Genomic DNA, 26,269 nt, shown 5'->3' on the forward strand with positions numbered 1-26,269 from the left:
ACCTTTCACATCATCTCCTGGGGAAAAACGCAAAGGAGGTTAAACCTCCCACATCTACCAGTTCCTAAGAGATCCAGTAAGGCTTAACATTATCTTCATCCCTGCACTGAGGTTGCAGTCACTCTCCTACGTGGCTAGCATTGCTGCAGGATGTCTGGAGAAAGAGCTAAGCTCATTACAGGGAAGAAGCAAAGTGTTATCAGTTGCTATTGTGGCAGTCTATGCAAAGCAGGGGTTTGCCCTTACGCACACACTGGATCCCTCTTAACCCATAAAGTTTAAACTCTTTAGAATACTTGAACCCTGGAGTCAATAGGATAATCAATTACATTTTCTTTCCAGACAGTATAGTGGAGAAGCTGCAAAACTTTACTTTGGATACTAGATGATAAGATCTTCCACTACAGCAAGAATGCTGCAGTCCTTTATAGGATATAGTTCAATATTTGTTTTCTCTTTCTGAAAGATCTTGGTATACCATGTATATGAGTCGTTACATGGCTGGGACTTCTCTTGACCCCATTACTTCTCAACATTTTTCAAGAGCAGAGAGTTTTCAAAACACAGACCACATATATACAGCTTTGGAATAAAGCCCTAATGGGAGAAATAAAAAAAGGAATGAATAATTTCAAGCTACAGGGTCTGATCTTGCTTTATCACTTACAACTTTAGGAAGTGATGTTGCAGTAGTGCCTCACTGACTATGAGGGAACTTACAGCCTTATACAGTTTTGATTTCTGGAGTGAAGCATTTCCCAGATTTAATTTTCTCTTGCCTTTGACTCATGATCAGCTGCTTCAGCCATTTACAAAGAAATACATGATTTGTAATACTTTAAGCATTTCTGATGAAAGTCATCTGCCTTCTGTGTAACCGAAGTAAGGCCACTAAGACCCAGTTCATAAAGATTACTTGCATTTCTTTTTATTTTCTTTTAATATTGCGTTCCTGATCCTTTAATCCTGCTGAACTTTTACATTATAAAATGAACAAATACATCTTGGTTCAGACGCTGTGAGTGTTCTTGTTGTGCATTTCTATCTGGCGTTTCAGCCTTGCTGCTAAGGTAAGTCAGAGTGCCTTTATGTAGTACATTCCTCTTACATACATGCTGTACATCAGACTAGTTACAGTAATTTCAATTTGCAAAATACATCGAGAAAGGCATTAAATCCCACCTCTGAAAATACTCACGTTACTGTCCTCCAAGAACTTAAGTGCTTTGGCAATGTTGTTCAAACGAAAAATGCGGTGGGTTGAAGATTTGTATTCGTGCATCTAGAAAAAAATAAGAGTAATGCTGTTTCAAGAAAATTTGCAATTATTGACCACTACAAATAAAGCATAAAAAACCTACAAACACAGAGGCTACAGCTCCCCAGAACTGTATGAATATTAAAAAAATAGCCAGTTCTGACCATGTGACCACAGTGGTCATTCATGCTGCAGTATGCAGATGGTTCAGTTGCTATAGAGAATCACTGGGTTACTGTAAATGCATCTGTAGCTGTGAGACAGCTGCCGAACAGGTCTCTCATCTTATCCAGGTGCCACACAGAAGAGAATACTTGCTGACAAGATTGATGCAGGAAAAAAAAACCATTAATTCAACTGCAATTGGTCATTTATATTTGCACTGGGTGTTTCCATTTCTAGTATGTGGAACTTTATACAGCTCTTACACAGAAAAGAGGAGAGTAAATTATTCTGATAAGTGAAACTTTTCCCTTCTGATTTAGACTATAGCAGTAAGACTACTGAAACTTGAGTCAGGATATCAGAAATAGGCTCACAACACCACCAAGCATCAGCAGACCTGTTAAGTGTCATAATGATCCTAAACAAAATAGAAAAAGAATTTATGGATTAAAAAAATAATACAGCAAATATATCTCTTCTAGGTAATGTGACTTGGGTGATCTCCAAATGGAACATGTGAACATCAATGTATTAAAGCCTTAAAACGTCTGAGGTGTAGGAACACTTACACTGATCACACATCATTTGCAACTCCCTGTTATATATTTTCCTGAATTGTAACTCAAGACACCAGCCTGTAACACAAGGAATTCACAACAAAGTTGATGAAATGTTTATTACTACACCCAAAACACAGGACCAAATTCTCTCTTATTCTTTGGATGTTCATAGCTTCATACCTATGGAGTTTTTCCCTCTTATATACATACCAGCTTTTGTCCTGATAGGACTTCCAGTAGTGCCATCAAGATTTTGCCATCTTGTATGTCAATAAATAAGTCTTTCACTTTCAAAGGAGGCTTGTGCTGCGAATTGAAAAAATAAAAACTAGTTAGATTTTAAAGCAGTATTGTTTGGTAAGTCACCAGGATTTCAGAGTCTAAAAAGGAGAATTTTCAAGACAGAGATACTAGAAATAAATGATAAATCCTAGCCTTAGGGAAGGAAAAGCTGACTGTTCTTCACATCAGTGGCAATTCTGTCCTAGGAGTGTCTGAGCTAAAACAGATATAGTACTCATGTAATTGAAATCAGATAAGAATTCTTTCCAGATTTCCCGTAACAGAATCTCATCCTAAAAACTCTACATCCTAAAGACTCTGCTTAGGAAGCAACCACCTACAAGCTTGGGTGCTGATCCATTAGATTAAGATAGGTCCAGCAGAAGCAAATCCCACAACGCTGAAATAAACCTATGATACAGTCGGCCACAGTGTCCTGTCTCCTCCCTAAGGCAGTACACCACTCTGTTTCCCAGTATTTTCCAAGTACTTTAAGTAGCAACTTCTTGTATTGTGTCTCTCTCTTTTCAGCAAACTCCTCCAAAGGAATTCACATCCGCATTTCACCAAGCTTTCTAATGATGTTTGTGCTGTGAGGCGTATCGCCAACTCAGCTCAGCCCTTACAGGTAGTCTCAGCTGCAGCAATTACACTCTGTTTGGGTGTCACTCACTCACGTGTTCCTAAAGAGACCAATCTTTCTATATTTGGTTAGGCAATGCACTACTGTTCGGGTAAGCACTGCTTCTGGCAAACTGGAACCATACATTTTCATTACTAGTCTTTAATCTAGCCAAGAATACTCAACAATGCTCCAGACTGAAAGAAAGCTAAGTATTGTTCATTTCAAAATTACATAATCTGTCTGAAAGCCTCAAACCCAAACCTGTTTCATTATTGCAGTGCATTAACTCGGGAGATGCAGACTACTCCCAATTATACCATGACCAGCAGAGCCAGCTCCTCTCAAAAGATGACCCAAATGGGATAGTCTGCTCCAAAAGGGGACACATCACACCATACGTTTTCTGAAGAAGTACCAGAAGACGACTTCACTGTTTCCCTTAAAAGAAAGAAGTCACTCTGCAAGAAGTGTTTCTTCTTTAAGGATAAAGGCAGAAGCCACTTTCCTCAGTGGGTATCCTCAGGGAACCACTTATAATTACAGAAAGCTTTAGCGAAGCTCTCATTATTTACATGGATATGTCTATTATGCCACTTCCAGGAAAAACATTAGTGTAACAGGAGACTTTTGCCTCCCTTCAGAAGAGTGGTTTTTTTAGTTGCATCAAAGAGGAAAAATTTTGTATGCACTCCAGAGAAAAGAGTTCACCTGCCCACAAACTTTCTAAGACTTCATATGCTTGGCACAGCAGAATTAACAGCACCCTACAGCATTTTTCATGATCTAATTCCTTCTGTAAATCAAAGTCCTTCTCCAACAGTCACATATTTGACAACCCTTTTTGAGAACTTCCAAAAGAGCACTTAATTTAAAGCCCTAGGCTCTGATTCACAAAGTAATCACATAACACTTTCTTAGTTCTGAGACCCCTTTGGGAGCAACTGCTAGTCAAAACATTTCGAACTAGCCTTATTCTGATTTTCCAGTGAGATTGAAGAGGACCCCTTTATTCCTTCAGCAATACTCATGGAAGAGCAGTGGACTTGAGCAACTGCATATGTTATGTCTTTCTTCTTAAACCCCTTTACTTTACTCAGTCTGACATGCAGTCACTTCCCAAGAACTAAAGCAGCTAGACCGAAAGTAGCTTGTAGCCCAAACTTAGTCCCAGTTTGCACTTAGTGAAATTTAGCCACAGATACTAAAAGCACTGTGACCCTCAAACTCAAGTCCAAACTTCGTCTAGATCAGGAATCTGGTCTCATTCCTTGATTCTACACTAACCATTGCTGCTGTCTCCATCATATTAAGGATTTTTTTCCACTTTTCATCCTCAACAGCAAGAGAATCATTCCCTGGATGGCAGACTACTCAGGAGAGTTAGTACTTATCTACCATCAATAAGAAAAGTAAATCTGGGTTAATATTCATTATTATGGTGTGGTTAAGGAACAACAGATCTCAAAAATATAAAGCAATGTTAAAAAACTATTTCTCTAATATAAGTGCATATGTAAAGATCCCATCCTCCACAAAAACATGACAAGGAATTAATGTTTCCCATCTACAGATCTCCAACGAAGCCAGGTTCTGAAGAATATCTGTCTTGGGCCATGATGCCTCAGATGCTCAAACTTCCAGTCCACAGAGGAATCAGTCATCATCAAGCCAGAGCAGCCTAAACTACATTTGATTTTATGTGGGCATGTTCTGTGGGAAAACTCTGGCCTTATGATAACAGTCAGTAGTATTAAAGAGTTAAATGCACCTCAGATGGACTAAAGCCAGCCAAGCATTTGTTGCTGAAAAGTAATTTTCACTTACCCAGAAATACGCTTTCAGCTTCCCCTCATTCTCTTCCAAACCTCCCCATATACAAAGAAGTCAACTTTGCTTCCAAGTTCTAACTATTTTAGGGGAATTAACTGCAGACTGTCTACTGTTGTCTCCTCGTATCTCACTATTAACACTATCAGTCTTACCTTTCCCAAATGTAGGTTTATCCACCTGGTAAAGGTCCTCTTCTGTACATTTTCCCGTTCCACTAGAAATATCATAAATAAAAAGAAAAACAAAAACACTTAAGTTTCCAGCAAAAAGTGATGCACAAAAAAGCCGGAATTTATCAGAGCCCTGTAAATAAAATAAATCTATTCCAAGCAGGAGGTATGAGCTTGAGATGTGGTGTTTTATTCAATTTCTTTCCCCAGACATAAGCTATACACTTGTAGATAAAGTACAGAAGAAGTCTCCCTCAGTTCTGCAATCTTCAATGTAGCTTCCAAGAAGTGAATATTTATGTGTTGCGCACAGCTCTCCAGTGATGTTAGACTCTGAGCAGCCAGCTTGAACCTTCTATGTCAATTTATAGGATTATTGCTTTGACACCCACAGGCAAATTGGTCTGGTGTGGATTCCAATGTACTTACTTGCATGCACAAGGGAACAGGACCGCATTAGCCAGCACAACAATTCTGTCTTCATTCTTATGAAATGAAAAGCCTCATCAAATCTCATCTTCCCCATCTCCTAACCAGTGCCTTTAAAACCAAAATTCCAAGTCCCTACATTGAAAAATCATTTTATTTATATTGCAGTAAGATGAAGAGTGCTTGTTCCTTGCCAAAAGTGCTGTATGCTAGGTGCTGTACAAAGAACTCTTGCGCCAGCTGAAGAGTTTTTAATCACTTCTGCTTTATCCAGAATCCACTTCCATAGTGAACTACACAAAAGTGTAAGGGGAATCATATTACTGACCAACTTTCATTTACCTTTTAATATAAAAAAGTAAACCATATATTTAATATAAATGACGTAGACTGACAAAGCAATATTTCATTTTAGAGACCATTATTCTTAAGTGGTTCTCAAATTTCTCTTGAATTAAGGAAATCTGGCAATTTATGGAGAAAAAACATTAAGACTAGTTATATGCTGTATTTCAATTTACTCATAGACTATATCAAATATATTTTAAAACCATTCTGTGTCTCTTCAGCCCTGCAAAAATAGCTAACCTATATACTGGGAAATCAAATTCTGTATAAGTCTGGTTTGTTTTTATTGGTCAGACTAATTATAGGCTAAGTAGTAGCTTCCGTAAATCAAATTTTAATATTGTTCTTTTTGATCATTTTAACTGAAGGGTCAGAAGCCTCTAATCATATGTAAAATTGTTTTCCTTATTTTGATGTATTGGAATAGAGCTTTCAGCATGAATTACATCTGTCAGTGATGGCCGTTCTAGCTTTTAAGTCCTCTTATTCCTGTAAAACCTGATTTTATGTAAGACTGGTTACAAAAAGTCATTATCCCTTAAGTGCTTTAGAAAATATGGAAAATGCCAAACTAATTATTGCTGTTGGCTTTTCTTTAAAAATATCTCAGAAGAATGCACACAGATTTGAAACAGCCTTCTACACATGAAACTGTAAATTATATTAGGGTTCCAGAATATCTGTAAAAACCCTACAGTATTTACCACCTACAAGTCTCAAAGTACAATGAACTAAGAGATGTGTCACATCTTTCTTGGGCCACCCTTCCTTCAGCACCTCGACCCTAGAACTGTTCTTTCCATGCACTCACACATTCACGTCTGAGCAGCAGAAGTGCTGTGTGTCACCTACAACGTAACTTCCACAATCAATCTGTTAAAATTAACATTTGAGGGTGGGTGAAGGTTAATGTTAAGCCAGAATTGTTCCCAGACACACTTCTTTTTGTTTAAATACATGCGTTGGTGCAAAGGGAAAAACAGAACAGGCACACAGGAGCTACCTGCAGGACACAGGGTGAACTCTTTCTTAAGCTTGTGCGAAATGCTTAGGAATGCTCAGATGGGCAGCGCCAGGTTTCAGGGAGGACAGGAGACCTCATATATCCAAACAGGTTGGATATATGAACTTCCAAGGTTGACCAAAATCGAAGAGGAAACGCAGAAAGGTACAGAGGTGCAAAATTAATGTTTTCTGATCTCATCAGAGGCATGGTTTCTTGGTTTCAGGTCCTGTTTCTCACCAGTCACTTCAGTCACCTCATTTTCAGGGTAAATAAGGATGCAAAAAGAGAGCTGTGTTTATTTACAGATCATCCACAAAATTGAGCACACATTGGCTCCTAATTTTGCTGCAGAAATTCTGCCATCAATGCAAATTAGAGTTGCACATACGCCTGAAAGGGCGGCTGAGCCAAGCTGCTATTACTGCTTCAGGAAGCTCATGCAACAATAAAAAAAAAGTCCAGGCCCATTAATGAAAGCAGTTGCATATATACACAGGTTTCAGAGGACATTTCTAGCAAGTAGCCTCTTTCTAGTAAGAATAATGACCCCAGAATGGTCACTATTTGATTCTGTAATAGTTTAAAGCAACAGCAACTGGTTGAGGAAGAGGAAAAGGGAGGAAATGTGTTTATAAAATCCCTAAGGCAGACAAACCCCTAATGCAGGCCATATGCTTGATGGTAGAGTTAATGGGAAAAGTTTAGCACAGGTATTTACTGATGTGTGCCTTTAACTGTTATTCTTCTCCAGCTTTGTGGACCTCCCAGTTTAATTACAGCCCCTCTTCTCTACAACCTTTTCATTTTAGACAATTGTACAGAGACTCTATAAATTGTATACAGTTTCTATAAATTAAATGGAGTCTTTTTTTTCCTCCTTTGCACCTACTATTGTATAAATGTGAAGAAACTCATTCAAGCCTAAAGTTCCTATGCTTATGTATGTAGCTTACTTATACTGTAGTAGGTTTACCGGGCAGCTAGAGAGCAATAACACCATTATAAAATAATAATTACACACACCATATGGCTGGCCTGTGCACAAATCCTATGCTGGAAAAGATTGATGCCTGCTGTGAGGACTGGATTCAAAGATATAATGCTGGGTAGTAATAAGAAGTTAGGAATTACCATTTTGGTTCAGCTTAGACCTTGACAGAAGAGAAAAAGTATGAAGAGAAATTCTGGCAACCACACAGAAGCTGGGACTTCCATGCTCTTCCAATAAGCTCAGCCGCAACATGTGTTCAAAGTAGGGTCTAAGATGTTGCAGAGGCACAGTATCTATATCACAGTACACAGGTGCAAGTAGTCAGTTTGCAAACAAATATTCACAAGAGATACATATTCTGGTTTGTCAAATCTTATGGCAAAGGCATCTAATTTGCCACAGAGTAAAACTACACTAGTACAAAAACCACTTGGGTAAATTCAAAGTTAAGCTGTTATGGACAAGAGAGTTGGAGTGTTTTCTTTTGTGGTACTATTTCCTGCTCCACCAGCCTAGAAATTCCTCAGGCATTTACTGCTATTGCCATTTCTTCCTCCTTCAACTCTCCTCAAAGGTCACAACTGTTGTAATACCTACAAGAAGCCAATTTCCCAACAGCCTCTATGTTCAGCAGCAAGTTGGAGATAGCAAATATCAACTTGCTTGTAAATACTATTTATTCTGTTGTTGTAGAACCAGTTATGAATAATCCTCTGAGGCACATCACCAAGGGGCTGGGCATATGAACGAACTATGAAATATGGAAGCTGATGTGAGTGGAACATTCGGCAGTGTGTAATTACATGGCAACAGAAAACTGCTTGACTTGCACGTATGCATATTATTCCCAAAGCAAATCTGAAGGTCACTTAAATTTGTTTCCAAAGCTATTAGTATTTCATTCAGGATATCATCAGCAGATGACATTACAACCTTCACAACAGGCCAAGCTTGCTTTGAGATCCACTTGCAATTTACCTTCAAGACATCTTGTTAACTACTAGTTTTATAGCACACACCAAAAACAGCTTCCTCATTTCTACCACAGGCTATAACCTCTATAGATACAAGATATACCGGTTATTAACATTAAGCAAGTTTTCAAGACAGAAACAGTGGTGTTGGCCACCTCACTGTGAAAGAGGATGCTCTGACTGCCCTTGGCTTCAGAAGCAATAACTTGCCAGGAAAGTCATCCCATATCCATTTCATCAGTCACCAATGGGCCCCACAGAACCAGCTTATAACCCTTATGACTCTAGAGGTATCTGAGCCTCTGCTGAAGTCTTAGACCAGCAGAAAATGGCACTTCCTAGTAAGCAACAAAGATATATGGGAAAATGTATGATATTCAAATACTAACACCTAACTCCAAAATGAAACATGGTTCAGATACCCCAAGTCTTGTGAAATGCAAAGTCCTATCCTTCCACCTTCCTCACCCCTAAGCCCCAGCTCATACAGACAAGGAATCAATCAGTCTCTAAAGAACACACACTGAGCAATCTACTTTTGAACCACCCAAACTCCAGGCCACCAAACAAAATGAGAACTGGATTTTAAACTGGGCTTCACGGTGTTCCTATGCTGTGGCTCTGCCTGTGTACTTCTGATTATTAGTCATCATACTATCAAGTTTTAATACTGTTTTCTCTGAAAACTTAGTGTTCATGGAGGAAGCCAGCCAGACATCTTAGAAAATGTATTTTACCTAAATTTGCTCATTTGCTGCCCGCAACATTCCATGCTCGTGCTATTATGTCTCAGACACTGAAGAGTGTGTATCCAGGCCTTAAAGACCACGTTGTTTTTAGAGATCATTACAAGACTGCCCACAATAAATACTATTGGCTAAGGAGAACTTCCTAGATTTTTGTTTTAATTAGGGGGTTCTATCTTTTCATAGACCCTGACTGCTGGTACCGAGTAGCCAGGCTGAATTCTGGTGCCAAACCAGCAAAAAAAGGGTGGCATCTGGCTAAGATTCACCTCAATAATCTCCTCTATACAAAGCAGCTCGAACACACAATCCTAGTATGCTGTTCTACCTTTTATTTTTGCCTGTATAGCTGCAAGTAATTGCATATGCCATATGGGCACATAAAGGTCATGCCATCGATACAAGACGTTGACGTTACATAGAGCTTATTGACAGCTGAATGGAAGCACAGATCCTTCTCCAGGAGACCTTTTACCACTCAAACACAACACACCGGCCGAAGTTCAGATGCAAAGACAAAAGACAGGCCACATGCAAGCAACACATCTAACCTGGGGAAGGTGGTTAGAAGAGTGAGCTATGGCCGAAAAAAAAAAAAAAAGGAGGAAGAGAGAGACTGGGTGGGGATAACCACCAGCAAAATAAACGGAGAGTTTAAGAAAAAAATGTGTGAAGTAGGGAAGGAAAACATACAATTAAATTTTCTACTTTTGTTTCCTCTCAACACAAAGTTACATTAAACACACTGAACCCTCAGAGACTTAATCTCTATTATATGTGTTTACAAGAGGCTGAAAAAATAGCTCACCACATAAGGCAACACGTAGGAAAACGCATTCCTCTCAAGTCTATAAGGTGCAGCCCAGCTACACTGTTCAGTAAGTACTTAATATTTACAAGAAAATCTCTGTTTTTGTAGGAGTGTGAATTTTAATGGCATAATCAAAGTATAAGGAATAATTTTATCCAAATTGCCCGCAAATTTAATCTTATAAGCTTCTGAATTCCTGGGAATTGTGTATTTTCCTTGTGCATAAGAAACCCCCAAACAGCTTAGAAGATTAATATAAATTTTCTTTTTGATCTATACAGGGGTTGAAGGCTTTGTTGTGTACCAAACATCAGTCTGATATAATCTGGAGCACGTGAAATACTAAGTCTTAAAAACTCTGGTTTTCTAAAGGAAATATTAACTACACTATATAACATGAGACTGCTCTCAAGTTACTTTCTACGAAATAGGGCCTCTAAGACTTCCAGATGAAGTTGTTAAGTTAATTGTTTGTTGAAACTGACCCGTTTATTAGGGTCTTTATTAAATTTCTATGGCAGGTGTTGAAAGCTTGAGGTTTTTTCATTCCATCAAAGTTGCAGAGTCTGAGTCTTTACTGGTTCAAAATTCTTTAAAACCGAGGTTGGTCCTGCAGAACACAAACATCGCAGAATCACAGGCATTACATTTTCATTAGCTGCAGCTAAACAGGTTTGTTTTGAGTTCAATGTCTGGTTATAACAAAATATTTACTGTTACAATTACTATATTAGGATTACATATGCCAGACAAATACTGCAGGATGAATATGAGATTTCTAAAAAACTCTTAATGCTTCAATCCTCACAATGTCTGAGACAGATGTTCTCTCTTACCAAAGCATTAGAAAGATGAGGTTATTTGTAAATTCTATTGAACTCTGGAAGAGAAATCCTACGCAAAATATTACTATTAGGGCTGACCGAAATATCTTCCAATGAGAGGGATTAACGTTTCTGACTTGAAAAGTAATTTGGTAGTGGCAGATGGTAAAGATTCCCCTCCCTGTACCCTTCAATCACAAAGCAAACATCTTTGTTCTCATAACTTTTAACACACATGAAAAATTTTACTGAACAGATTAACAAAATATCAGATTTACATACCAGGAATGTTCTTAAGAAACAAAATTCAACAATTTTTAAAAAGATAAATAAGATTCTATTCTGAATATTATGAATAAAACAAACATCAGTGTTTGCTGGGAGGTTGCCGGACCCAACAAAGCAGTAACTAGGTTAAATCAGGTTTGGAACTGATCTAACACATGACTTATGTGTTGATTCAGCAAGGGGTCTTCAGACTGTTCACACCACCTCTTATGCACTTTATAAGCATAACAGAGTCAGAGAGTAGTTTGGGTCGGAAGGGACCTTAAAGATCAACTTGTTCCAAGCCCCCTGCCACACGTCCCACTTATACCAGGCTGCCCAAGGACCCATCCAACCTGGCCTTGAACACCTCCAGGGATGGGGCAGCCACAGCTTCCCTGGGCAACCTGTGCCAGGGCCTCACTGCTCTCATGGTGAAGAAATTCCTCCTTATGTCTAGTACAAATCTGCCCCTCTCCAGTTTATACCCACTGCCCCTCGTCCTATCACTAACAAGCCTTTGTGAACAAACATATAATAGTACTTCCTTCCATACATGAAAATAAACAGGATTTGCTACTAAAAGCAATGGCCATTAAGAGTAATGCAGATTTACATCATCTTGGTTCACGAGTTGCTCCTAGCCCAGAGTCCGCTGCATTCCAGTGCTGTTTGCTGCACCAGTATTGGTTTCTACAAACAGGACTGCTGGTGTTTTCTTCAGAGTATTTAGGCCCCCGGCTTTGTAGTGGACACAATATCCAGCACCTGCTGTTGCCAGAGCGCTGAACTCTGCTTCCAAGGGCAATGCTGAACTTCCATTTCAACCTCTTCTTGCATCATTTCTACCTACTAGAGTATATCACAATTGATTCTCTTTACTTGGTCTAAAATAAAATCAGGAGTGCCCTTTGGAAAATAACAATATGTGGTCACTGCATTCAGCCAGGTACCAGTTAGCCCTAGCTTCATGTTAGTTAGAGGAATGACACATGAATCAGCTTCACACTAACATGGTTTTACTGGCACTAGCACAGCCTTTTCCTTTCCACCAATATGGAGAAGAATGGGTTATACCTGTACCAATATCTGCATCAATATCTATATAACACTCCTAAATTAAGATCATGGTGCTCATCCTGTAGCGTCCCAGAAGAAAAAAAACAGCTTCCAAAAGCTTCCTACCTCAGCGAAGTAAGGGCTAGTCACAAAGTCCTGTTTCATCCATGATAGGATAGGGATAGGAATGGTTGGACTCGATGATCCGATGCATCTCTTCCAACCTGGTTATTCTATGATTCTATGATCTCCACTGCTCTACACTTACCCTTATTTGTTGTGGCAAACCAAGAAAGCCTGGACTGTGAAGTACCCTTTATTTTTGATGGTTTTTTCTTCCAGAGAGGAAAAAAAATATCCCTTTGGCTGGTTAATTTTGTTGAGACATCAAAACCTGAATTGCAACAAGATATTCTGCTTTACATCAGTTCTGACAAAAGTGCTAAAGCTGGAATAATTTTAGATGAGCAAAGAAGCCCAACAAAACCCACACTATGTGTCTTGCCATTCAGAGTCAGATGAGAACGAACGTGTGCCCAGATTTCCACTGCTTCCATTATTTGTCAGCCATTGTTAAGAGATTGGTGGTTAACTGTCCTTTTAGGCATTTAAAAACTTGGTAACTGAGTTTGTGAATAGAAGGAAGAAAATGCAGGCACAGGAGACCAGCAACACGTTCACTTCCAAAAAGAAGTCTCAGGCAGCTTACTGAGCTCTTTTATAGGAGTCAGTCTTTTAATGCAAAATTTGAACTCTCACAGTTAGTAACCAGGACCTTCAAAGAACTAGAAGATGGTACATAAGGGCTGAGGAGGCAACCTCCAGAGACACATAATCTTGTTTGGAATTTGTCTTTACCTCGGGGAAGCTTGTACTCAGAAGACAGTAGTTTAATTGTCTAAAAATCAGGTAAGGAAAGGCAACCTCAAACATGGTTTGACACAGAAATACATTGCAGAAGCCATGAAATCACAAAGAATTGCCTGTGGAGGTGCCCACAACTTCTGGATTTCTTTTCTACCTCCCTCATCGTCCTCAAACAACTCTGGGATAGAGTTGCATTATGCACTAGCCAGTGCATTATCCAAACGAAGAAATGCCTACGAAGTCTACATTGCAGCACTAGAAGAGGTTCAGTAGTACAACAATTATACATGTGCAGTACTGCAAAAAAAAAAAAAAATAGCCAGAAAGAATAACTGACTGTATGGACCACCAAAACTTACTGGTATGCTCAAGAAAGTGAAGGGGGACTCAGATGGGTCTCCCTAATGAAAAATGTACAGAATCACACTGCATTCCTCCTCTCTCTCACTTACCCATCCCTTACTATCTCATATCAAAGCCACTAACCAACACAGAAGATACAGAGAGAGGAGCATTGTAGTCAGATGAATATTATAAATATACATAAATACATGCACCTCTAAGAGCAAAAGACTGAAGAGATTTATGGAGATTAAAATTAACTAGCACAAAATCCCATGGTTTTGGAAGAATAAGTGATGCTTTATCCACTGTGGGCCAGACACATGAACTGAAGTAGAGGGTACAGGACCATTCTTGGAGGGACGGAGAGGAAGACAGGCAAAAAATACAACGTCAGAGATGGCAGCTACACTGTAAAGTGCTGTGTCGCTGAGCAAAGTGACTGTCATTTACAAATGGGCAAAGGCAGACTGTAAGCTGCCAAAGTTGGATTAAAGTGGCTAAAAAGCTGAACTACAGTAGACGTCCTTTTTAAAATGCAATATAAAATGCAAGAGCTTAACAGGGACCAGTGGATACCCCTGAGGAGTTGTCACTTGTCTTAATGATCTTCTAGGAGGTATGATTCAAGGGAGTTACACCTGCTTTAGTGAGAAAATGGTAGCTGCTGTGGAAGTTATGGACAGACCAAGGATGGCAAACCCAGAATCACAGCATCATTTATGTTGGAAAATTCCTTTAACATCAAGTCCAACTGTAAGCCTAACACTGTCAAGTTCACCACTAAACCATGTGCCTAAGCAACTTTTGAGTGTTCAGCTAAGTCAGCCTCCCCCGCAGGACTCCAACCCTAACTCTGTCCGCCTCTAGCCCTAAGACAGGCTTCATGGGCAGGACAGCAGAAAGCCTAGTCCCCTCTGCACACAGGTGAGCACTGCCTTAGGTAGCACAGGGAACCGCGGGTTAGAAGTCCTGGGATTATACTGAGTGATACTATCCAGCTGCCAAATGCTAGGAAAGAAATTATTTTTCTGAAACCAGTAGCAGTCTTTCTTTTGCACCAGCAGTCTTTGAAACCAGTCTGTAACATGTGAATACCATTTAGAAATAGCACAGCATTGGCACAGCTTACCAATTAATCAAAACTAGAAGGTGTCAGACAAAACTTGTACTGGGCTTGGATTGAGTTCCGCTATAGCACTCAGGATGCCAGTTCTTCCTAAGAGTGCCCCAGAATGTGGCAATGTAGCCCTCAAGTGACTGACTGAAGCTCTTGATGGAGCTCCATATTTAGCTGTATTTTAAAAAATTTGACTGAGGAGATGGCTTGAACTATGAAAACCTACCCTTTCTCTTCCATGAGCTCACAGGGAATATCACCCAGAGGAAAAAGCAAACATAAAAGAATTTGGGCCTAAGTGGCAAGCAAGTATTTGTGTTATTTATGGACATTTCTGAAAACAAAATTTAGCAGTGGGATATTCCTGATGTACAGTACTACTCAGAACAAGACAATTTTCTTTCAAGCAAACCCGTGTTACTACATAGTTACGCTCTGTCTTTCCACAGTACCTTTAAATTATGAGTTCTGTGATCCTCCTTATCAGACTTTCACATCCTTGGGGACAAGACATAGCATTGACTCTTGTTACAAAGGAGAAAATGAGAGCACCAAGAACTTCAGGGACTAATTATCATTGAAGCAACAAGCCCCTCCTTTAATACACTGAATGGTACTCATATGGCATCACATGTTTCCAAGAGAGAAGTTTTTTCTAAAAAATAATCTCATGGAGAGAACACAGATTTTGTTCCTTTGAACTGTGCTCAACATGCGTAACGATCTCTGCTGCAATGGATTTAAGAGATATACTTCAAAACAGGGCATAAGCCATTTCATTTGCTAACAGCTTGTACGCAAAAGAATGGTAATCAGACATTCCAGAGAAAGGCGAACCTTCAACTATATGTCATAGTTCATAGCACAAGAGGAATAAAAGCAAGTTGGAAAAACAGGGAGCTTGTGTCAGAGCATCTGGTTTCTACAGCCCTTTGAATCAGTTCTCTACTTTTATCTTTCTTTTAATGCCAATTAAAATGATTTTTCCCCAGCTTCCTGGTGCTCTTGGCTACTCCCCAAGACTATTACAGGGATGAAGACAAGGCACCGTTCAGTTACTGCAGCCTGCCTGGTGGGATTTCAGTCACAGTTGCACTACGCAAAAGTGGAGTTTCACACACCCTTTAACCCAGCACAGATCTGCACTGCCACTAAGAGGCTTAGCAAACACTTTGGCCAGCACAAGAGAGGGTGTCAAGCAGTGTTTTGGCAGCAGAGCTGGGCTACTGTGTACATCAGCCCTTGGCCTGAGAGCATTCATATGCCTAAACACTATCAGATTAGCTTACTCTCCTCTCCCAAACCCCATTGCTCTTGCACTACGTGATATTTCTTGCCTCAAGCCCGAATGACAAGACTGGTTAATTTGCGTTCCTCGCATTTTTTATCCGTTTGCCACATCAAATCATGAATGTTGTGCAATATAAAATAATATAAAGCAGAGCATGAGGACTGACAGCATTCCTACTGCCGTAGGAGTCAGAGGAGCTGTCATCAGTCAGCTCCTGTTCTGCCTCTTTTTCTCACTCTAACAGGCACACCTGTCAACTTTACCACAGAGGATCACTGGTATATGCTGGATATGGTTAATAGGTGATACATCCACCTTCTTTAGGCCTGTAGGTACTTACAGAGGTGGATGCTTTACAGCAGAAGAATTGCTATTTGGCCTCCACTTTTCTTCATCTGTAGGATGTGAGTTGGATGGCTGAGCAACAGGAGAAGACAGTGAGGACACTGCTGCTTTCAGGACTACACACTCCAGTTTCTTATGGCAACTCAGCAGGACAATCCAGTAAAATAGGAAAAGACATCACAGGCACCAGTAAATAGGAAAAGGCATCACAAGCAGCAGAAAGGCTGCCCTGCCCGCAGGCTCTGATGTCAGCAACACGTTCTCATCACCAATATTGAGATCAGCGGAGCTAGTACAACCACGAACATTGAAACTGGGGTGATGGAGGATGACGAGAGATGCACTAGGATGACAAGACGCACTAAGGCCATGCCGCTGGTTAGGCTGAGAGACTTTAAGCTGAGAAGCTTTTGCAGGTGGAAAAGTGGCAGCCTTGCCTTGCTCATACCATTCAGAAACTGTTCAGTTTTGAGAGCCTGGTTTTAAGGTGAGAAGCTTAACTCTTGCAAACAGTTTCTAGTCTTTGCAGCTGTATGAAATGACCTAAGACAAACCAAACATGTTAGGAATACGAGACCTGACTCATGGGTATCAAGAGCCTTATATTCCCAGTGTCTGTCATTCTGGGGTCATGGAAAGACATTATTAAGTATTTCAAGGACTCTGGCAGTCTTAAAGTGCACATGGCAATAAGCATCACCAAAGCACAGGGTACAAGCAAAGACAGACCAGAGAACTGAGCAATCATGACTAAAACATGATCAAGCAGTCAGTTCCCCTCAGGATTAGACACAGCAACAAGACAGCAACACGGAAACAGTAAGTCTTTAACTAAAAGATAATACTTTGAAACTGAGGTATCATTAAAAAAAATAAAAGGACTCTCAACACCAAACAGCATTTAGACTCTGCTACAACATAGTGCTATAAGTTCATGGACACCAGTGTGACCCCTATTAAAAATACTATGTAGAAGATGAAGAGGAGAAGACTCAAAGTCTTAAATGACTGAAGGAATCTCTTTCAGGCCTTGGGCAAATTTCCATGATCTCTGTGCTTCTCTCTTTTAAAAGTGGAATCATTCGTGCCTTGAAAGGATCTTGAAATTAAACCCACAAACACTGACTGCAAAAGCAGTCAAATACTTCAGTGATAACTACAAGAGTCAGGGCCTAACACTTAGAGAATAAGCAATTCATAGGACAATTTTTGTGATGGATCTGTCTAAAAATATCACAACTGTGGATTGGTAACATCATTTATCCAGCTAGGAAAATAATGCCAAAAGGACTGGATACAACAGTGTGTCAGTCCTAGGCTAGATTTGTTTGCACCTATATAAAATTCAATTCTAGTGTAGGAAAGTTGTAAAGACAGCAACACCTTTTACCTACTAACCCTATGGCACTGGAAGTAATTGAGGGTAAAAACTTACAATTAAACTTCATCCATAAACCATACTTTCCTTGCTCACCAACATTACATTCATAAGCATGTCACTGGAAAAGTCAGGATGGGACTTTTGTGTGGTGTAACTTCCCCTGGAAGAAAAGAGTGAAACTTTTCACGATTATCTTTTAGTTTATTTCTCCGTAATAATAATGACTGCAATTTAGTTGTAAAAATGGCTTTGAAAATTCACCTTCTCTATTTTAATTTATTTCTACAGCTGCAGAATTACATTGTTTAAATTTTTCTTTCTTAAGTGGATTTCCTTTGGCTTTGGTTCTCATTTAATAAACTGATGAGTTTACTGAAAACAGCCTTTGCTGTTCTCAGTGGATTAGTATGGTAAAGCCTAACTTGATTGAAAAATAATTTCACTCCATATTGGTTTACTGCCAGTCAGCTCACACTATTGACTACAGCTGCATCTGGCTGCCAGACCACTTATTTCACTTTTTGTTTGTTTTCAAACAGTCAGCATTAGCAATATCAATACCAATAGCATGCACACTCTTCATTTTCATGTTCTGTGTTATGTGTAGAGTAGGTGGGAATAATCTGACTCGACACAGGTCATCAGAAGAGGGTTTCTCCTGCTCTGCTGGAGATACAAGCAGGTGATATAAGCAAAGAAAGCAAGCGTGGACCAAAGACAGCAATATAATTACTTACAATTCTATGCCAGATGAAACACGTGGGTGGCAATTAAGCAGGAAAAGCTTGTCGGAAATCCCTAAGCACATAATTTAATCAGGATTTGATGCTATGACACCACTACATGCTGCACACCTCTTTAAGGTCTGGAGAGCCTTCATCCCCAACTCATCTCACATCCTGCAGGGCTCCAGGCACAGCAGTGTCCCACAGAGACTCTTCCTTGACAGTACCCACAGCTAAAGACAAGCATCAGGATTTAGGGTTTCTTTTGTCTGCTAAAACAAACAGATTTAATCCTTAGTCCATTTTATTACAACATTAATAATAATTACTCTGTTATTCCAACACTGAAAAGGTTTAATTTTATAGCTGTTTTATGGACATTGACATTAAACCTCACGTTTAAAAGGCTCTTTGATATTAACAGATGAGAAGCAAGGACCATGGGCCTTTCAAACTCCCAAGACAAACTGTATCTTCCCTCTCCCACCTTGGCCAGAAGATAAATGCTGACTTTTTATAAATGCCAGCACTGCCTTATATGTCTCTGCTGGAAAAATAATAACTAATTGATTTACTTCCGTGTCCACTGAATACAGAATTTAAAAGCTTAATTATATAATTCCTTCCACTTATATACTTCCACACACCCCTATCCATTAAAAATTTTAAAAAGATAGAATCTAGTATAGAAGCAGAACTATATAGCGAAGGACATATTTTTGTCACAAACAACATGCAAGCAAGAAAAGATTTGTTTCTGAGTGAATTACAATTTACAAAATAATGACCAAAAAGTACTTAAACAAGTTCACAGCATTTGCACTTTCACTAGAAACCTCCTTGGTAAAGAACATAAACTTTGCTCAGTAAGTGAGAGATAACAGTTTTCTAGAGAATCTCAGGTAAGGAAACTGCCAAGAGCTTAAGAGATTAAACTGTCTGGTTTCAGGAGGAAGTACTAGCCAAAGGAAGACTCTTAGTCAATATAAACTGTCCCTTTTCCTCTGGATTTCTAGAAGCTTAATAAATTGATCCATGCAATTTTAGGGGGAAATGTAAAAAATTATTACTATACTGATTTTACAAACAAGTTAACTGACTTGTCTAGTGTCACACATGAAGCTGATTTACAACTTCAGCCTTGCTCTTGAAATCACACTTTGCATGGTATGTAAGGACATGCTTAGAAAGTGCTGATTTGATTTCAGTTGCTATGTAAGCGACAGATCTTTAAACTGCATCTTGTGTGGGCCCTTTTCTTAATGAAATCCACTGAGATACTGGACTCCACAGTTAAAATAGGTTTTACCATACAGGTCTGAAGTGAATAAATATGGAGCAGAATGTACTTGCTATAAAAAGCAGGAGGGGGGAAAGTCTTGAAACTTACATTTGTCCCAAGAGCCACATAAAATTCTGTGTCTCAGGGTTGTCTTCCAGAGAAACTAATGTTTCCCTGGAAACATGTTTCTAAATACAGTTGCTCCACTCAATATTTTGCACTAACAATTTGTTCTTCAAGTTCAGAGACAGGCTAATCAACGCTGAGTTAGTATCCCTGAAACTAGCCTGCTCCAGTCACATCTCATAATTTCTCAGGATCTATCTATTTTTAATAACTAAGAGCACAACAACAGTAATCTCTGGTCCAAGTTACTTCCAAAAGTCAACAGGTACAAGTCTTCAGGCATTGGAAGGAGCAGTAATGCATCTTTGACCTCTGGAATAAAAATAGAGACACACTACTGCTAAACAGTCTTCAAAACTGAGACAGCTGGTGCTTGAACAGGCACCGTGGGCACTCCAGGAAAGGACCGTACCCTGACTTCATACCATGCCTGGCACTCTGGAGCAGCAGTAACTTATAAAAGAAGGATCTAGAGCTACTCCAGCTAAGCTATGATGAAATACACATTTCTGAGGAGCTCCTGGGAACCAATGGAAGAAATCTGTGAAGTCATCACGGTGCTTGGTTTCAGGAGATGGGTTTTCCTTTTGCCCAGGTACTAGACTAGAAGCATTAGTCTCAGTTTATTCAAGGATAAAGCATAAATTATGGTGAATACTTCACTGTGAGAGTGCAAGAAGAAGAAGGAACTGCATATTTCCAGCATCCCTTCTGGTTAGCCTGCATTGAACTTCTTGCCAATACTCACCTACAACTAGGAGGCAGTGCTGGTCCTGGCACATTTCCTAACAAGATCTCCGAGTTGCAGTGGGTTTGGCTGTGTGTTTGCTGTTTTCTGTCTCCCCCTAGGAAGAGCCAGCTTTGAAAAAAAAGTGGGTGAGTCATACCAGCCTTTGCCCTGTCTTCTTTATGCTCTCCCAGAACAGAGCTGCTGGAAGACATCACATTAATCTTTTGTGACTACTTAACTGGCAGATGGATTTTTTTTTCAGTGATGAACAATTATTTTATCTTTGATACAAGAGACGTGGCAAGAGAAACATTATTTGATCTGAAGAAAAGAAGACTTAAAAGTTGATAGAATATTTTTTTCCCTCTCTTGAGTGGCATGGAAAGAGACTAATTTGTTGTTCTCTCTCCCAGCAAAAGAATTAGGGAATACTAGGATGCAGATTTGAAAACAAAGGTAGAGAATTGCCTCTTCACGCACAACATACTTGTGCTGTGGAAGTCCTCACAGCCAGACACTGTGGATTCAACAAATTTAGTGAGGGCAATCCGCCCATGTTTATTAATTACAACAAACTTCTTTCTGGCTCAGTCGTCCCTGGTTTGCAAATGGCTGCAGCCTAGATGAGGTAATTGTGTTAACTGCTTGCCCCGTTCTTATACTAGGTACCTCTTTTTGCCTACTGTCAGATAGAGATACTTGACTAGGCTTTGATGTCAATTGCATCGTCTCCAGCACATTCTTCCATTAGGCACGCTGTCATATTGCTATGTTGAAGCCAAAGATCACTTTGAATAAAAGGCCCTGGGAAGTAGAGAAGAAGTGAGAAACTTCTGTAGTTTCATTCTCCTATAGCAATCCATGTGCTTATGGGAAGGTGAGAAGTTTGGACTTAGTTTTCTTTGCTGTTGCCCACTACGTCAAATCTACAGCAGGATTTCCACCATTGCAGGTAAGTAGGTGACTGTTAACTTTTTTGACATTAATTTACAGTCTTCTTTGAGTGATCTTGGATGGTCCCACGCTCAGACAGACAGAAACATTAAAAAAAAAGCAGAGAGGGGAAAGGACCTGGAGAAGACAACCCTTTTGGCTACCTGCTACAATGGCATTTCACCCACTTTTACCGGTAAAAAGTAACAGACCTGGTTAAAGTCAACTGGTTCAACAAATTACTTTATTAATTTAAAATGCATTACCCTATTTATAAAACAGCTGGCCTTGTTAAACCAGCCTGACTGTTAATGAAACAGCCATGAAAAATTTCCACAGTGCATGTCTCACAGGGTGTATCTATCACTGAGCCTATGGGTGGGAGAGAAATATTGGCACCTGAAGTTGGACACACACAGAAAAAACCCTATGGTAAGCAGATGAACCAAAATAAACAAATAGGTCTCCCGTCGCACCCAGAAGGTTGCCACCTTCCAGTGCTTGCCAAGGAAAGCACATTCCAGATACAGGGCCCTTCCCTGCCGAGACAAGGCTGCTACAATTACTCCCAGAAGCACATCTAATCCATCAGACTCCAGATCTCTATGGGAAATCAAAAGCCAAAAATAAAATCAAGAAGGTGATATAAAATTATTCTCAGACAGGTCACCACAGAGAATATTTTTAGACCCCAAACAGTCCGCTTGATGTGGAATAGAATGCAAAGAGCACTTACTTCCTCTTACCCTTAGCGTAAGCACTAATTCAACTAATGCCAGCATTAGTTGATTTACTTCTCCATCCTCTTGCAGACCTGTTTAGTTCAGCCGGCCCGCTAAGTGCTCAGAGATCAGAAAATGCCACTTCTGCCTGCTTTGCCTTGGGTTGACTAGACTGTATGATAAACACTCCTTCCCTTTCCTTCATCAGGACAGCTTCTTGTACTAAAGTGCAGGTTTGCTGAACAGCTAGGGATACAGAAAATGTTGCTTCTAAAGATTTTCCTAACAATATAATTGCTTGTCAGACAAGGTCACCATTGTACTTGCTTTAAAAACAAAACATTACAATATCAACTGAGTGTTTTTAAAGAAACATGCAGCTTCCAGGAGTGCCAGCGCCTACTGCCCAACGTACTTGCCTTTGGCCCATTCTGAAATTTTAGAATAAGCTCTGAAGCAGAGAAGTTATCAGTCAAATACCAACATAAAAATTTTACTCTGATAAATTGTGGTGTTCCCCAGGGCTCAGTGCTGGGTCCAGCCCTGTTCAATGTCTTTATCAATGACCTGGGTGAGGGGACCAAATGCACCATAAGTAAGTTTGCGGATGACACTAAGCTGGGTGGAAGTGTTGATCTGCTGGAAGGTAGGGAGGCTTTCAAAGGGACCTGAACAGGCTGGACCGCTGGGCTGAGTCCAATGGCATGAGGTTTAACAAGGCCAAGTGCCAGGTCCTGCACTTGGGACACAACAACCCTATGCAGTGCTACAGACTAGGAGAATAGTGGCTAGAGAGCTGCCCAGAGGAGAAGGACCTGGGGGTGTTGGTTGACAGCGACTGAACATGAGCCAGCAGTGTGCCCAGGTGGCCAAGAAGGCCAATGGCATCTTGGCTTGGATCAGAAACGGTGTGGCCAGCAGGTCCAGGGAGGTTAGTCCCTCTCTGTACTCGGCACTGGTGAGAACGCTCCTCGAATACTGTGTTCAGTTCTGGGCCCCTCACCACAAGAAGGATGTTGAGGCTCTGGAGTGAGTCCAGAGAAGAGCCACGAAGTTGGCGAAGGGGCTGGAGAACAAGTTTTATGAGGAGCGGATGAGGGAGCTGGGGTTGTTTAGCCTGGAGAAGAGGAGGCTGAGAGGAGGCCTCATTGCTCTCTACAACTACCTGAAAGGTGATTGGGGAGAGGAGGGAGCTGGCCTCTCTCCCAAGTGACAGGGGACAGGACAAGAGGGAATGGCCTCAAGCTCCACCAGGGAAGGTTCAGGCTGGACATCAGAAAAAAATTTTTCTTGGAAAGGGTCATTGGACATCGGAACAGGCTGCCCAGGGAGGCGGTTGTGTCACCATCCCTGGAGATGTTTAAAAGACAGGTGGATGAGGTGCTGAGGGGCATGGTTTAGTGGTTGATAGGGGAATGGTAGGACTCGATGATCCTGGGGATCTTTTCCAATCTAGTGATTCTGCGATTCTGCCCATGTGGTGCTGTATGAGAGGACTCTTTTAATTCAAAGCATCTAATTGCTGCCTCTGTTCTTTTCTGAGGGGAAAAATATATTTCTTAACCAGAATTGTTTTCAGGAATTGCACCTGGAGCAAAAGAGAACCCCACAGTTATCAAAAAGGACTCTGTGCTCTTACTGAAGAAGCAGATCAGTCCCCAAGCACTGCAACTATCTGTGTCACAACCTACACGTAAATCGCATATCAAATCACTTTTTCCACAAAGCCACCTGTGCTGCATTCCCAAGGACATGTTCCTTTCAGACTATCTGCAGCTTCTTGGCAGAAACTTCTCACGCTGTAGTCCTCAAACCTGGAGGTAAGAAGGTGGAATTGTTGCACATGAAGGAACACTGTCAAAAATCCACATAATTTGGAGAAGACATTTATTTAATATCTTATGGTTTCTCATCTTGTAACACGGATCAATAACAGTTCAGTGACCAGTATGGCACACCTAAATTTTCACCTTCAGTTTGAAAGCACCATCTCATGCTTCTCCCTTAGATGCCTTCTAGTTCTGTTTCAAATTGTACCAAAACATCCATGAAACCAAGTTAATGTCTGCAGTTGTCTGTAGTCAAGAGGCTCATAAGTGACATTAGGTGTTTCATCTTGCTCTTCAAATGAGTACACTAATTCCAGCTTTAAAACAAGGAAACCTTCTGCTTTCTATGTAGTTGGTGTTATGAGTATTATCGGGTATATTGGTCCTTGGAAATGCAAAATTTCTGTCCTCTGCTCAGTCCTTTTAGACAGAAAAAGAGGCTTCTTCCTCGTTATTAAGTTACAGGCCCAGCAAGGACTAAATCACCTATCCACGTGTCCTCTGGGTGTCCATTCATAGACACGTGACCTTGTGCTCCACATCATTACCATCACTGTCCCAGATCACTGTCCCAGATTTGCACGCTCCTTCCAATCCTTCTCAAGATTGCAGAGAAACTCACTGCTAACCCAGTTCTGTCAAAATGATCCCCGTTTGCTAAACCACCTGTGCGACCACAGTGGTTGAGCCGTGACAAGACGTCCCATGCGCCCAGCTGGACAGCAAGACAGACCCCCAGGAGCAGCAACACCATGGCTGGAGCAGCGTGCGATGCCTACCCACAGCCAGCTTCCCCAGACCCTAAAGACAACCTGTGCTGCCCTACAGTGATTTCTGCCAGCCTGGAGCATGTGGTGCTGTCCTCTCTCCCTCTCCCAACCTGGAATGTATATATAACTTTATATGTTGCGTGCCACTACCTAAAATGTGCATAGTGGATATTCTGCCTTTGTTAATCTCCTTGAGCTTCTTTAATTGCAGCCTGGAAGCTGGTATTATTTTATCCTTTCCCTGAAGAGTTCAGCTGCTTGTGCTATTTACAGGTATTTCTCTAGGGTAGAATCTGTTCCTCTAAATTTTTCCTGGGACAGAAGTCACGTGTTCCACAAACTATCCCAGCAACCATCCCTCTTCTGCTTTTTGAATCAAGTCAGAAAAGAAAAAACACCCTGCATACTTCCCTGTTCCCAGAAAGTACATTTTATTCCATTAAAAATTGATGCAACATACTTTGAATAGCAGAAATAAATACTGAAGATTCACCAGCTTGTCATCTGCTTCACAATTCTACCAGTAGACAATAAAATTAAGTAAGGCTTTCTGATGTAATTTTTTTCTCCTATACTCCTCTCTGCACTCAGACTCTAATCTTGCTTCCCTGCGCACATAAGCAAATTTTGCTTTAAAAAGTCTTCTTCCAAGTAGTTTCTGCTGGATATATAGTTTTTCTAGTTACTGTTACTTTTTTTTCCCTATTATTTATTTGTTAAATTGATTGTTGTGTAATTGCTCTATTACACCTACCAAAAACCAGAAGATATAACATTTCAAAAAAGATCAGAACAAGCTGGTTTCAGAAAGACCTGGGCTAACCCCAGGACCAGTTCAGAGAAGTACTGCAAGGTTTGTTTCTATCACACTAAGTGCACACAGACTCCTGTAGGTACTCTCCAAATTCCTCTCATCCATAACTGTGTTTCTTCCTTGAAGCTGAATGCAAATTACTTCATCTTGCTTTTTAACAATTCTTGTGGTTCCTCGTAGACATACTATTTCTCTGGCTCCTCCTCTCGGTTTTATAATTTTACCCCCTGTAGGAACATCCCTTCACACCACTGTGACAAAAATCATCTCATTATATTCAACGGCAGGGAAAGAATGTGAATGAAAATCACAGGCATTGAATATTTAATTTTTTCTGCATACGTATGAAAAGCAGGTAGAAAAGCAAGCACAGCAGATCAGCATTGTAAATAATTCAAGAACATGAAAGGTTCCTCTACAGAAGCATTCACGGAAGCAGCATTATGTTTCAAACTGCTCTTGGTTTAAATTTTTTCAACAATAAGGAAACAGCTATGTCTGCCACGTCCTTTAAAAAGCATCACTCTCACCAGTAAGTACATCACTCCTCAGCTGCCATTTGTTAAGATTTCCAAAAAGACTACGGACTCCTGTCGTATAATTTGGCTACAACTCCTTAATAAGATTAGTCAGCAGCTTAGAGGTTG

At 40.3% G+C, this 26,269-nt stretch overlaps 1 protein-coding gene across 1 annotated transcript in view; it reads right to left on the reverse strand.

Moving 5' to 3' along the window:
• CLMN (calmin) overlaps positions 1–26,269 on the reverse strand; it is a 74,038-nt gene that overhangs the window by 17,811 nt on the left and 29,958 nt on the right. The window contains exons 2-4 of the mRNA XM_069858758.1: positions 4,873–4,934; positions 2,194–2,289; positions 1,199–1,282 (exon numbers count right to left, since the gene is read on the reverse strand). Of these exons, the coding sequence (XP_069714859.1) occupies positions 1,199–1,282; positions 2,194–2,289; positions 4,873–4,934 (242 nt within the window). The remainder of the gene's footprint in view (positions 1–1,198; positions 1,283–2,193; positions 2,290–4,872; positions 4,935–26,269) is intronic.

Source organism: Phaenicophaeus curvirostris, chromosome 5 (assembly GCF_032191515.1).
Source record: "Phaenicophaeus curvirostris isolate KB17595 chromosome 5, BPBGC_Pcur_1.0, whole genome shotgun sequence".
NCBI classification, from domain to species: domain Eukaryota; kingdom Metazoa; phylum Chordata; class Aves; order Cuculiformes; family Cuculidae; genus Phaenicophaeus; species Phaenicophaeus curvirostris.